Raw genomic sequence first — 15,020 nt, forward strand, 5'->3', positions numbered from 1 at the left:
ACTTAGCAAGATCCTTTTCCTTAACCCAAGTTCCTCATGCCTTGAGGGACTCTTTAAGACCTTGTAAGAATAAGTCATGCTTATTCAGTGCCTGGCCCATTTTGCGTTGCTCAATGCCTTACCTTACTCGGATCTGACTCACAGTGGGTCGCTGTGGTGATCGCAATTCGGATCTTCTCTCATGTCCTCCGGGAAGCGGCGATCCTATGAGAGGGTGACATCCATGGGCGAGAGCAACGTTCACTCGGATCCCCATACCCAGGACCCACGATGGGCGCCAACTACCCCAGCCTTCAGAGGTTCAGAGGAGACCTGGGAGGGGGTGAAAGAATGGGGGACAGAAGGCGCAAAGAAGGAGAATAAGTCTGTGTTCTGATCAAGCTCTCAAACTTTAATTTAAAAAACAGCGGCTTATAAAGACAAGCAGGTAGGAATTGGACCCAGGACCAATTCCACTACCGTCACCACCCTCCCTATATCCCTAAACCACAAGTTGCAGGTCTAGACTGATAAGAACAGATGGCTGGAGACAGAAACTGTAAAAGTGATAAGAACAGACAACTGGCTAGTAAAAGGGTTTAAGTGGGCTTGATATTTCTCAAACATTCCCGAGACAGTTGTGTAAGCAGGCTTGGCTCCAGGTATCTACCCCTCTTGTTTCTATTTTTTAAAGGAAAGTATGTCATGCAAGACAACAGAGATGAAACTAAAAGACATTTTGTTATGTGAAAATAAGCCAGACACACAGAAACTAAAAACAATATATTACCTTATTTAAATATGGACTGTAGTTGGGCATGGCAATGTATGCATTTAATCCCAGCACTTGGGAGGCAGAGAATCTCTGTGAGTTCAAAGCCAGGCTAGTTTACACAGTGAATTCCAGAGCTAAACAGCGAGAGCCTGTCTTTAACTAGTTAATGTTTATGAGTTACTGTTAAAGGGTATAAAGTTTCAATTACAAAATGAGCAACTTAAGAGTACAATTGGTGGATACAGTTAATAATGTGCAGTACCTGAAATTTCTGAGATAGTAAAAAGTGCTTCATAATAACAAAACCCAGTTACTGTATCACATTTTAATTAGTCTAATAATTATTTCAGGAGATATTCCATGGAATTTTGTACATCTTAAATAAATTTTAAAACTGGAAAGTCATTATATACAAATATTAAAAATATCTTAAATATTGAAAATGCAAAAAATGGCCAAAATAAGCTTATACAACTACCAAAAAAGCTGTGTTTCTGCTAGTATACAAGATCTTAAGACATAGAAACAATCGCCATATTCTATACATGAAGTTTCCCAAATGTGAGTCACTTTATTGAACCATTACTTTCCAACATTTTTTACTTTCACAAAGTCCTCCACTGGGGTACTATGAGTAATCGTCAAAGAAATGGGCAGAAATATTGACATTGTGTGTCAATAGTTTCATACAACATACTTATAAAAAGCCATTGAAACAGAGATGGCTTTCCATGATTCTGATTTTGTGAAGCTTCAAAATGAGTTTGTTTGAAATGTGTTTTGAGCATTCTGATCACTTCCCACATTCTTTAGGTTCGTGAGGCATCTTTGCAACATGACTGCTTTCATGTCTTTGAAGTCAACTATGAAAATAATCACTTTACAAATGGCTTACACTGATAACCTTTCTTGCCACTGTGAATTTGGATGCACTGCTAAAGCAATAGAACGTTCCAAAGCGGTCTCTTCATTCCTTCCAACCAAAGAATTTATCTCAAGATTTTTTATGTGTTCTTTACAATGAGAATGATTGAACACTATTCCATCACTTTTACATGTGTAGGCTTTCTCTCCACCATGAATTCTTACATGTTTACTTAGATGAGAGTAAACAGCAAATGCTTTCCCACACTCCTTACAGTCATAGGGTTTCTCTCCAGTGTGAGTTCGCATATGGATATGAAGGTAGGAGGAACATGTAAATGCTTTCCCACACTCCTTACACTCAAAGGGCTTCTCTCCAGTGTGAATTCTCAAATGTGCAATTAGATAGGAGGAAGAAGCAAAGGCCTTTCCACACTGGTCACACTCGTATGGCTTCTCTCCTGTGTGACTTCTCATGTGTTCAAGGAGGCCTGAGGATGTAGTGAAGGCTTTCCCACACTCTTTACAATTGTAGGGCTTCTCCCCCGTGTGAGTTCGTATATGTTTTGTAAGACCAGAACGCACAGTGAATGCTTTCCCACATTCCTCACACTTATGGGGTTTCTCTCCTGTATGAATTCGTATGTGTTTGCTTAGATGTGAAGAAACAGTGAAGGCTTTTCCACATTCCTTACATACATAAGGCTTCTCTCCAGTGTGAGTTCGTATGTGATTATGAAGGTAGGAAGAACATGCAAACGCTTTTCCACACACATTGCACTCAAAGGGATTTTCTCCAGTGTGTGTTCGTAAGTGTTTAGTAAGGCTTGTGCGCTCAGTGAAGGCTCTACCACACTCCTTACATACATAGGGCTTCTCTCCAGTGTGAGTCCGCATGTGAATGCGAAGATAAGAAGAACACGCAAAGGCTTTTCCACATACTTTACACTCGAAGGGCTTCTCTCCAGTGTGTGTTCTCAAATGTGTAATAAGGGTTGAGGAAGAAGCAAAGGCTTTCCCACAGTGGTCGCATTCAAAGGGTCTCTCTCCCATGTGACTTTTCATATGTTTAATAAGTCCTGAGGTTGAAGTGAAGGCTTTCCCACATTCCTTACATTCATAAGGCTTCTCTCCTGTATGTGTTGGTAAATGCTTACTAAGACCAGAACGCCCTGTGAAAGCTTTGCCACAGTCCTTACATTTATAGGGCTTTATTCCAGTGTGAACCCGAAAGTGATCATTAAGACATGAGGAATTTCTAAAGCATTTTCCACAAACCTTACATTCAAAGGGCTTCTCTTCAGTGTGAGTTTTTAAGTGCTGAGTTAGTGGATAACACCTAGAAAAGGCCTTGCCACATTCCTTACATTGATAAGGTTTCTCTCCAGTGTGAGAACGCATATGAATATTAAGGTTGGCAGAATATTTAAAACTTTTCCCACATTCCTTACATTCATACGATTTTTTCCCAGTATATATTTGAGCATTCTCAGCATGACTCATGACTGGCCTAAAAGTATCACCACACTGTACCCAGTTAAAGAGTTTGTCTTCATTGTGACTTTTCCCAGGCCTCTGAAGGGATGACTGCTGAAATTCACTGGATTCAAGGAAGTTGTTTTGCACACATGTTGTCTGGTAAGCAGTACTTGCAGTCATACTGAAGTCTTTTCCATACTGTTCTAATTCACGACTGCTGTCTGCAGAGGAGGTCTCCTTAGGCAGGGTAGGAAAGACTTGTTCATACTGACCACCATCATAAATGCTCGCTGTGCTTTCAATACCTATGTGTGTCCGACTGCATGAAGTGTCTTTGATGATTTCTCCAGGTGGCTTAATGTCACAGAGCTCCTTTCCATTGTGGCTATTTGACTGTTGATTTAAAAAATAAAAAGATATTAAAATTTTTCAAATGTATTCGTATACTTCAGTGATCTAAAGACAAGAACATGATGAGGATGTAGCTTTTTCCCATTTTAAGTTACATCTCACTCAATGTGCATAAAAAATCCTACTGCAAGAATATCATGCCATCTGCTCTAATTCCGAAAGGCCTCCTTTGCTTCCATGAGACTGTTTGAAAGCCCAGTGTCTGTAGCTATAGGTAGGAACCTGTGCTAACGGGAGCTCAACTTTCAAACTATGATTAGGCCACCTTTACAGACACTACTTCTGTGGATGGAGGCTATTCCTCTCTAATACCTCTTTATCTGTAAACATTTTGATGAAACTCACATGAAATACCCAGTCTATTTCAATGAAAATTATGAAATATCTCTTGTGACTCTTACCAGTTGTATCTCATCTGATATTTTTAACTGAAAAATATCCTGCTGAAACATTGTCCCTCTGGTGTTAAGTTGCATAGCCTGTTCTGAAGTTAAATAACAACAACAAAAAAAAAAAAAAAACAGGTAAGTGCTTCCACATTGAAATAGAAACATTAATAATATCTCATTTGTTTTTTCATATTAAACAAGTTAAAAATAAAGCTATGTTAAATGTTAGCAAATTGGGTACGTCTAAGATTTTACAGAATGGAGAACAGGTCCATGTCAGAATAAAAGAGTCCCTGAGGGTTGGAGAGATGACTCAGAGATTAAGAATAATTGCTGGAGCAATAGTGATAAAAACTGCATGGTATTAGTACAGAGACAGACAGACCAGTGGAATAGAATTGAAGACCCAAAAATGAACCCACACACCTGTGGTCACTTGATTTTTGACAAAGGAGCCAAAACCATCCAATGGGAAGAAAAATAGCATTTTCAGCAAATTGTGCTGGTTCAACTAGAGGTCAGCGTGTAGAAGAATGCAGATCGATCCATGCTTATCACCCTGTACAAAGCTTAAGTCCAAGTGAATCATGGACCTCCACATCAAACCAGATACACTCAAACTAATAGAAGAAAAGGTGGAGAAGCATCTCGAACACATAAGCACTGGAGAAAATTTCCTGAATAAAACACCAATGACTTATGCTCTAAGATCAAGAATCGACAAATGGGATCTCATAAAACTGCAAAGCTTCTGTAAGGCAAAGGACACTGTTGTTAGGACAAAACGGCAACCAACAGATTGGGAAAAGATCTTTACCGATCCTACAACAGATAGAGGGTTTATATCCAAAATATACAGAGAACTCAAGAAGTTAGACTGCAAAGAGACAAATAACCCTATTTAAAAATGGGGTTCAGAGCTAAACAAAGAATTCACAGCTGAGGAATGCCGAATGGCTGAGAAACACCTAAAGAAATGTTCAACATCTTTAGTCATAAGGGAAATGCAAATCAAAACAACCCTGAGATTTCACCTCACACCAGTGAGAATGGCTAAGATCAAATACTCAGATGACAGCAGATGCTGGCGAGGATGTGGAGAAAGAGGAACACTCCTCCATTGTTGGTGGGATTGCAGACTGGTACAACCATTCTGGAAATCAGTCTGGAGGTTTCTCAGAAAATTGGACATTGAACTACCTGAGGATCCAGCTATACCTCTCTTGGTCATGTACCCAAAAGATGCCCTACATTTAACAAAGACACATGCTCCACCATGTTCATAGCAGCCTTATTTATAATAGCCAGAAGCTGGAAAGAACCCAGATGCCCTTCAACAGAGGAATGGATACAGAAAATGTGGTACATCTACACAATGGAATATTACTCAGCTATCAAAAACAATGACTTTATGAAATTCATAGGCAAATGGATGGAACTGGACAATATCATCCTAAGTGAGGTAACCCAATCACAGAAAACACACATGGTATGCGTTCATTGATAAGTGGATATTAGCCCAAATGCTCGAATTACCCTAGATGCACAGAACACGTGAAACTCAAGAAGGATGACCAAAATGTGAATGCTTCACTCCTTCCTTGGGAGGGAATAGGGAGGCAAAGTTTAGAACAGAGGCTGAAGGAACACCCATTCAGAGCCTGCCCCACATGTGGCCCATACATATACAGCCACCAAACTAGATAAGATGGATGAAGCAAAGAAGTGCAAGCCGACAGGAACCGGATGTAGATCTCTCCTGAGAGACACAGCCAGAATACAGCAAATACATAGGCGAATGCCATCATTAAACCACTGTACTGAGAACAGGACCCCTGTTGAAGGAATCAGAGAAAGGACTGAAAGAGCTTGAAGTGGCTTGAGACCCCATATGAATAGCAATGCCAAGCAACCAGAGCTTCCAGGGACTAAGCCACTACCCAAAGACTATACATGGACTGACCCTGGACTCTGACCTCATAGGTAGCAATGAATATCCTAGTAAGAGCACCAGTGGAAGGGGAAGCCCTTGATCCTGTCAAAACTGAACCCCCAGTGAACGTGATTGTTTCGGGGAGGGTGGTAATTGGGGGAGGATGGAGAGGGGAACACCCATACAGAAGGGGGATGTTAGCCTGGAAACCAGGAAAGGGAATAACACTCGAAATGTAAATAAGAAATACCCAAGTTAATAAAGATAAAAAAAAACTTGCTGGTCTAATAAATAAGTAAATAAATAAATAACCCACCCAGATTCAATCCCCACCACCCAAATAAGATGCTCACAACCACTTTTGACCACAGCTCCAGGGGACCAGACACCTCTTCTGACCATCACAGTCACCTGCATACACATGGCACACAGGGATTCACACAAGCTCACACACATGCACATAAAAACTAAAACAACAATAATAAATATTTTAAAGAGGCCTTGGATACAGCAGTCAATAATAAAAATGATAGTAGCAGAAACATAATGAAATTATAAAAAGAATAGGCAACCAAAATTTAGAAAGAATTTACTCTGAAATGCAAGTGCCCTGGTAAACAGAGACAGTATTATTCAGGAGAAAAGAAAGATTTGGACAAATGAGATTGTTAAAAAAAAAAAAAAGTCTAAGTAGATGGAAAGTAATAAAGATCTCATAAAATGTTCATGTCCTGTGGTCTCAGCCTTCTGACTCAAGTTTTCTTTGTAATATACCTTAGTGGTAGAATATTTATATTGCCTTTGTGCTGGCCACAGAAGGGGAGAGGGTGTCCTACTGTATTCCAAATAGACTGAAGTCCCAAACATTTACCTTGTTGAACTCTTCTTTCGACAACTCTCAACTCTTCAGCCTCCAAACAAGAGCTGGATCTGGATTTGATGAGCTGACATCCTACACATAAGGAAAGCGTTCATGAAAGCAGATCAAGCAAGAAAGAATATACCTTTCCATGACTTAGCAACTTCAGTTCCAATGTCAGCAATGAAATACTGATAAAGCCCCCAATATGTAAATAGCCCTTTTGTGTGTCCGTAGCTACTGATTTCATACCTTTAAAGCCTAAAGTGATAGTTACAAAGTCAAGACCAAACACTAATATGGGGCCAGTCGGGTGGCTCACCAGGTAAAACGCTTACAGATAAGCCTAACCACCTGTTTACACGCCTGGGTCAAGGTAGAAGGAATGAACTGACTCCTACAAACTGTCTACTGACTTGTATATATACACTATGACAATACTTTTCAAACATAATCAAATAAAGAAAAAAGTAAAAGTGAGACAGGTTTCCACTGTGTGGCCTTGGCTGGCCTAAAACTCTGTAGACTAGGCTGGCCTTGAACTCAGATAAGCCTGTCCGTACTTCCTGGAATACTTAGATGAAAAGCATGGGCCACCACATCCCCAAGATCTTAGTTATCTTAGTTTGGATGAGAAACAATTACACTAGTAGTTAAATAATGCAGGGCATCCAAATCATATAGAAGCACCAATAAATCAGAGATGATCAGGACACCAAACAGGGTTTCTGATACTGATACCAAAACAATCTGAAAATTTCCTTTTAACGGAACACAATAGCTCCAATTTTTTTTCTTTTCTTTTTTTTTTTTTTTTTTTTTTAAGGGCTGTATCTTAAGAAACAACAGACCAAATGAAAACAGAAGAGTACGAGCTCTCTCTTCTCTTCTCTCTCTCTCTCTCTCTCTCTCTCTCTCTCTCTCTCTCTCTCTCTCTCTCTCCCTCCCTTCCCCTCCCCTCCCCTCCCTTCCTCTCCTGTTTTTTGCTCGTTTTATTCTTTGAGAGTCTCAAATGCACAGAGATCCTCCTGCCTCTGCCTCTCTAGTACTAGGATTAAAGGCACGCACCACCATGCCTAGCATTCTGTTATTCTCAACTGTCCTTAGAGCTGCCATCACCACTCTTAAAGCACGGTAAATTCATAGGTGCAGTGGCTCAGCAGCTAACGGTGCTTGCTGCCAAGCCTGACCACCTAAGTTTCATCTCTAGAACTCACATGGCAGAATGAGAGATGGCTCCCAAAAGTTGTCTCCTGAACGCTATTTGTGAACCATAGTACACAGAAACACAGACACACACACACACACACACACACACACACACACACCATAAAATAATAAATGTAATTAGAAAAAATAAACATATTTTTGGTTTTTATAAGAGTCCATAAGGAATAAGGGAACCTCACCTAATGTGGCAAGGTTCTGGTAGATCTCCAGCATCACCTCTCTGTAAAGGCTCCGTTGTTTTGTGTCCAATAAAATCCATTCCTCCTGGGTGAAGTCTACAGCCACATCCTCAAAAGTCACTGACTCCTACAATCACACACACTTGGATTTGATCACACTGACATCTCTATCCAAGGTCACAGGAGACAGGACAGGAACTCAGTGCCTCACGGAGTTGGGAGGTCTCTGCCTGTGGCAGAGTTCTGTGAATACTCTCCAGTAGGTGCTCTTTATATCTATCTCACGAGTATTTTCACTTTCCTGTCCTGTTTTTAAAGACAGGGTTGGCCAGGTTGGCTGACACTAAAGTCTCTATCCCCTTTGCAGACTCCACACTGGATTAAAGGCCCACACCACCATGCCTGGACTTTATCCCTGTCTTTCTTGCCACAGCTCGCCATCTCACCACAAGAAGAGCACGGTGTTTTCTCACTTATTTCCTTCTTTCTATGTAAACCACTACCACACCACACACATTTGGTAAATGGTGAGAGTGAATAAAGTCTTTCAGAAAGAACACTAATCCCCTTACCAACTGTCAGAACACAATAAATCTGAAATATACAGTGAATGTCCTGAGGGTGATCAGTTACAAACTAATAAAACGTTGAAATGATGTTCACAATACTCATAAACCAATATAAACTTTACTTTTCTCATTGATACGATAAAATATATGACAAGAAGCAACTTCAGGGAGAAAGGATTTATTCTGGCTTACAAATAGTCATGAAGAAATACAGCTAATCACTCAGTCCTTGAAGGAGTTTTATTTCCTTCCAGAAGCTCTGGAGGAAAGGTCTGCCTACATGGAATGTGTCAGCCTTTCGGCATAATGGCAGGATATGCTTTAGTCACACCTGGTAACTGTTTGTCCAGCAGTCAGACACCCTCTTTTCCATCTCTGTCTTTTCATTATGAAAGTAGCCTGGGTTCCTAGAAAATAAGCCTAGTAGGAAAAAGAAAAAGAAAATGGAGTTATCCATAATTCTCAGATTTACATACATGGATGTCACTCTACCCCAGATCAAAATTCCCATAGGGTCCAACACAGGATATCAAGAGCTCTCTGTCTCTGTCTCTGTCTCTGTCTCTGTGTGTGTGTGTGTGTGTGTGTGTGTGTGTGTGTGTGTGTGTGTCTGCCTCTATTTCTCTCCCTCCCTCCTTGTCCCCCCTCCTCTTTTCACATGTATTCAGGACTACCACACGATGCCAGAACAATCAAACTCTGGTTGCTAGCACCTACACAATAGTTCACAACCATCCAGAACTCCAGTGCCAGATCTAATGCCCTTTTCTGACCTCCGCAGGCACCAAGCACACATGTGGTCCATAGACATACGTGCAGGCACAGCACACATAGAAAACAATAAAATAAGTAAATCTTTTAAGATAAAAAAGAGAAACAACTAGAGGGAGCCTATTGTGGCTCACGGTTCAAGGGGATATAATCCTTGAAATGTACTGAACACTCCCTTCCGGAATCTGAAGGGCACATCTAGGCAGTTTATACACACTAGTGGCCAGTGGCGGTCTTCAGTTCTCTCTATAGGGAAGGCATGGCGGCAGGGGGGTGTGGGGGGAGCCTCCCTACATTACATCAGCAGTCAGGAAACAGAATGAACCAGGACTGAGCCACAAAACCTCAAGGCCCACCCAACCTTGAGCCACTTCTTCCAGCAAAGCTCCACCTCCTGAAAGTTCTACACCCTTTCCAGACAGCACAACAGGCTGGGAACCAAGAGCTCCAATAAATCATTGGGGTAATTTCATATTCAAATGACAGAAGCACCCCTGAACTGGCAGCATGACTGTTCAAGCCCAGTGCACCAACACTTAATGCTTTCTATACAAGGAGCACACAATGCATGAGCAAAACTTACCATGGGACAAACTGATGGCTTCCATCCTGTAAAGGTGATGGTGAAATATACTAGAACACTCCCTTCCAGAATCTGAAGAACATGTCTGGGCAGTTCATACACTTACATGGCCACTGATGAGCTTTCCTCTCTCTACAGTGTTACTTGCATTCTTGAAGACATGGATCATTCATCATCAATTGTTACCTATTAATCAACAAGCATCATAATTAGTTCTTACTCTTTCTGATATGTAAAAGCCACTAAAAATGATAAGACCTGGGCTGGAGAAAGGCCTGACTTGTTAAAAGCACATGCCGCTCTCCCAGAGGATTTGGGTTAAGTTTTCAGCACCCATGCTGGGCTGATCACAACCACTTGTAACTGAACTCCAGCAATCAGACATCCTCTTCTGCCTCTTCATTTTCATATATATAGTATACATTCACACAGACATACATAACATAGACATAAATGAAAACAAACTTAAAATTAATTATTCTAAGGCTTCAAAGGACCCTATCATTAGCAACATTTATGCTTAAAAGCCAAGATTCAGCAGGGCTGGGGAGATGATTCAGTGGTTAGAGTGTTTATTGATCTTGCAGTGGACCTGGGTTCAGTTCCCAGCACCCACGTGGTGGCTCACAACCATCCATAACTCTGGTCAACCTCTTTGAACTCTGGTTAACCTCTTTGAACAGATACCAGGCACACATACAGTACACACACATGAAGCAAAACACTCATACACATAAAATAAGTAAACAAATTCAAAAGAAACAAAAGCATCTAGATTGAGGACCAGGAAGGTGGCCTTGTAGGTCAAAGTGCTTTCTGGTAGGCATGGCAGCTTGAACACAATCTCTAGGACCCGTAAGTCAGGAGAAAATCAACTTTCAAAGTGTGTGAGGGGGTGACCAGGAGAGGGGCAGTGAGCAGGATGTAAAGTGAGTGAATAAAAAGATAAAATGAAAGGTTGTCCTCTGAGCTCCACACTCATGCTATGGCATGAGTTCTTTCCCCCATCCAATAACACATAGTAAATAAATAAATGTAAAAAAGTGTCATAAAACACACAAACGATACTCAGGAAACAAAGACTCGGGGATGCAGTTGTTCTAATCATCTACTTAGAGATGAAGCTTTAAGCACTTTGACCCTACATTCTGATGTAGGAGATGGCACTCCTCAGTGGCATTACCATACAGAATACTCTAGAAACTAACACCTGGCTCAATTACTTTTGTAGCAAAAGATTAAAACCAGAACATCATATGGGTTTTGTTTGCTTGCTTGTTTGTTTGTTTGGTCAATCTGAAATGTTTTCTACAGCCCAGGCCGGCTTCCTACTGAATATACAGCTGAGACTGTCCCTAAATCTACCATCATCCTGACAGTATTTCCCAGGTACTGGAATGACATGCATTTACCACCACCATGACCAGCTTCAGTGAAGCTTTACCAAAAAGTCTGACTGGGCGCTAGCTAGATGGCTGGCTCAGTGTGTAAAATGCTTGCTGCACAGCCTGGCATTGAACTTGATTCCTACACATAAGGATAGATGGAGAGAACCCACTACAAAGTTGCCCTCTGTCCTCTCCATGCCTACTACGGCCACCTTCACACCACACATGCACACACACACACACACACACACACACACACACACACACACACACACACGTTCTGGCTTACTCAGGATGCTGAGGAAGAAGGATGACTTGAGGGGTGAAAGGAGAAAGGGAGGAAGGGAGGGAAAAGGGAAGGAGGGGGGAAGAGAGGGGGGAAGGGAAGGGAAGGGAGGAAGGGAAGGAGGGATGGAGGCAAGGAAGGAGAGAAGGGAGGGGAGGAAAGGAGGGAGGGAGGGGAGGAGGGAGAGAGGGAGGGGCAATCTATGGCTCTCCTTATCTGCACTCAGTCTGTCATGTGCACTGTATTTAAAGTTCCTTTGTATTCTCAGTCAACCAGCAGAAGTCTAGTCTCTTCTCCCATTTTTGTTTTATTTTGTTCTGCTCAAGGCTTTTAGCCACCACCTAAGTGTCCAGTTTCTTTCTCTGCCTGTTTTAGCACAGTAAGAGGCCTGGCACCTCTTAGCAACCTCTTACTGGGATGGCCCCTTGCCCTCAGAATAATCAGACCCCTGAAGTAACCTAGGGGCTTTCACCAGCCTTACACCCACTACCTCAGGTCAAGAAGAGGCCAAGTTCCATTCTCCACCCACAGTTCTCGGGAGGAGCAGGGACATTCTTGAAAAACCACAGAATGTACTGACTGAGAGGCACCTGACCCTCTGGTCCCAGATAGAGTTCAAATGCATGTCCTATGCTTGCTGGCCAATAGATTCAAAGGTCAATATGCTTAGTCAGTAAGTTTAAACTGTAACCTTGCTGATGTAACCTGTACCTCTAAAAGGTATAAAAGCTGCTTGTTACAGCAGTTATAGAGGGCTGATTGAGGGTCAACACCAATGTGCCAGAAAAATAAACCTCTTGCTTTTGCATCAAACTCCGTTCTCATGTCTCACTTGGGGGAGAGGGAGGTCGCCCAGTAGTTAAGACTCACTTCCAGCCTTACACCCCCACCCTATTCCTTTTTTGGTCTCCCATGAAAATCTTTTTTAACTGGGAAGAAAGCAATACTAATGTTCTATAACACTACAAGAAAATGCTGTTTGACATCAAAGACTCCAAAATAACTAACAGGGACTGGAGGAATGACCCAGCAGACAAAAGTACTTGCTGTTCTTGCAGAGGACCAAGGTTTGGATCTCAGCCTTCACATGGTGGCTCACAATTACTCTTCTGACTTGGACACCTGGATATACTGGTCCAGCATGGCTGCAGTGTGACACAGTTCCTGCCCCCGAACATCACCAAGCCATTGATCCCCATGTGTGCTGATGGTTGCTATTGCCCTGAAGCTGATCTGCTATCTCTCCTATTTTACTTTCAATCTCTCTTTCTTTGTAATATACTTCCCCCATTACTCAGATCTAATCATTCCATAATAAATTAAACATGCCATTTTCAAGAATGAGGAGTGGAGATGATGATGAGGCTGTGGAGGATGAGGAACAGGCCTTCTGCTTGGCCATTAGGGCCATGGGAAAGGATCTAGACAATATAACCACAGAGGCCATAAAAGCCTACATGGTCCTTTGTAGAAACTGCTTATTAGAAATCTTGGTCAAACCCGGAATTATGAGGAGACATATATACCCTCTGGTCCAATGTCTGCTGCATTAATTAGCCAGAATAAACTTGAGGACATCAAGGATAGAGAGTTAAAGGTGGTCTCAACACAGTGAAACTAACAGAAGTTGTGAACCAAATGGATTTAACAGAACATTTCATCCTAAAACAAAAGAATATACTTCTCCTCAGCACCTCATAATACCTTCTCAAAAATCAACCAAATACTCAGGCAGAAAAAAAAAAAATCACAGATGCAAGAACATTGAATTAATCCCATGTATTCTACAGGACCACCACAGACTAAGGCTGGTCTTCAATAGCAACAAAAATAGCAAGAATCCTATATACACATGGAAGCTGAACAACGCTCATACTCAATGACAACTTGGTCAAGGAAGAAAGAAATAAATTAAAGACATTCTAGAACTTAATGTATCTGTCCTAACATAATGTCAACTGTCAGGTAAAACCTCTGTTCTGTAGTCTTAGCAGAACACCAGCTCCCACCAGCCCAAAGGGTGACAACGTGTAGCAGCTTTTCACCCAGTTGGTTACAACCCAACTTTACCTGATGTTCCCATCAACATTTTGAAATTGTTATCATTTGTGATGTTTGGCCTGGAACTATAAAAAGTTCATGTATCCAGGCGCAGTCGCCTATGCCTTCAATCCTAAGCATTCAGAAGAAAGCCAGGCCAAACTCTGTTCCAGACCAGCCTGATCTACTTTGGGCATTCCAGGTGAGCCAGGACTACACCATGACACTCTTGCTGTGTAGCCTAGCAGGCAGAAAAATAAAAATAAAAAAAAAAATACTAATAAACCATGAAACCACAATGGAACGTGTTATTTGGGGCAACACATGTACTCTGATCATCATCATTCTTTGGTTCAGGATCAACTTTTATTACCTTTAAGGTGAGATTTTTTTTTCATCAACATACCTCACCCAAACATTTTTCTGCAAAAATAAATCAACCCAAATACTTCAATCGTCTCCACCCATTCCTCCTTAGTTTTCAATCCCTGTGGGCAGGGCCAAAGAAGTTCAGATAGAATGACTGAACACTGGTCGCCCCCGAGCCCCGCCCCAATACACACGCGTTTACATGCACACAGACAACGAAAAACATGGCTTTCTACCCAAACGTAACTAAGTGCTGGAAACAAGTAAGGGACGTGCAAAGAGGATGCCGTATTTCCGATGACACATTCGTCTGTAAATAGAAGGTGGCAACGCCCTCTCAACAGCTCTCACCTCACACTCACCTGAACGCGCCGATCCGCCTATTCCTAAAAATAGTCTGAGAAACAACAGCACAGCGCAGGTTCCTGTCGCGCTGGGCCGCACAGACCTAGGAAGTGCAACCGCTGAGGGGCCGAACCCACCTCTCCCAAGCCGCCTGCGGGTACAGCCTCTGAGGAGCAACGGAACTCCAAGCCCTAGAGCCCGCGCCGGAAGAGTCGGAAGGTAACACCACCGACAGCACTTCCGCTTCCGGCCTAGGGTTACCGGACCGGTTCCGACTCCTGATCCGACCGTTTGGAAGACGTTCAGGGAAAGAATTTACTTAGTTGGTATCGCCAGCGTCTCATCCAGCTTGATGACCACCGAGATGGAAAAAGAACTCCACGACCCAGAGCCGGGAAGTGTAAGAGACCGCGGAGGGCGGCTGATGTCACTTCTGTTTTCTTCCACCACAGTGTCCTCCGGCTTCGGGCGCTTCAGTTTACCGACGGAGTTTACGTTTTTCTACCCCAAGAGTGGTTTTACTCCAGTCGATTTAAAAACTCTGCAGCCTGGCCACTAGCCTTGTTTAAGG

At 42.2% G+C, this 15,020-nt stretch overlaps 1 protein-coding gene across 10 annotated transcripts; it reads right to left on the minus strand.

The window, feature by feature from the left end:
* Positions 1-370: 370 nt before the first annotated feature.
* On the minus strand, positions 371-14,668 carry Zfp560 (zinc finger protein 560). 10 transcript variants are annotated; one of them, XM_017595974.3, is made up of 8 exons: positions 14,467-14,667; positions 10,128-10,207; positions 10,022-10,047; positions 8,999-9,087; positions 8,099-8,225; positions 6,702-6,782; positions 3,910-3,992; positions 371-3,490 (listed from the first exon to the last, which is right to left on the minus strand). In XM_017595974.3, coding segments are annotated over exons 2-8 (2,253 nt in total). In that variant the 5' UTR covers positions 10,130-10,207; positions 14,467-14,667; the 3' UTR covers positions 371-1,645. The 10 variants fall into 10 exon arrangements, with proteins under 10 accessions (XP_017451463.1, XP_017451465.1, XP_038938176.1 ...); XM_017595976.2 differs by having other exon boundaries at positions 14,587-14,610; XM_039082248.2 differs by lacking the exon at positions 10,022-10,047 and having other exon boundaries at positions 8,999-9,074; positions 14,467-14,668.
* Between the last annotated feature and the right edge of the window lie 352 nt (positions 14,669-15,020).

Source organism: Rattus norvegicus, chromosome 8 (genome assembly GCF_036323735.1).
Source record: "Rattus norvegicus strain BN/NHsdMcwi chromosome 8, GRCr8, whole genome shotgun sequence".
In the NCBI taxonomy this organism is placed as follows: Eukaryota; Metazoa; Chordata; class Mammalia; order Rodentia; family Muridae; genus Rattus; species Rattus norvegicus.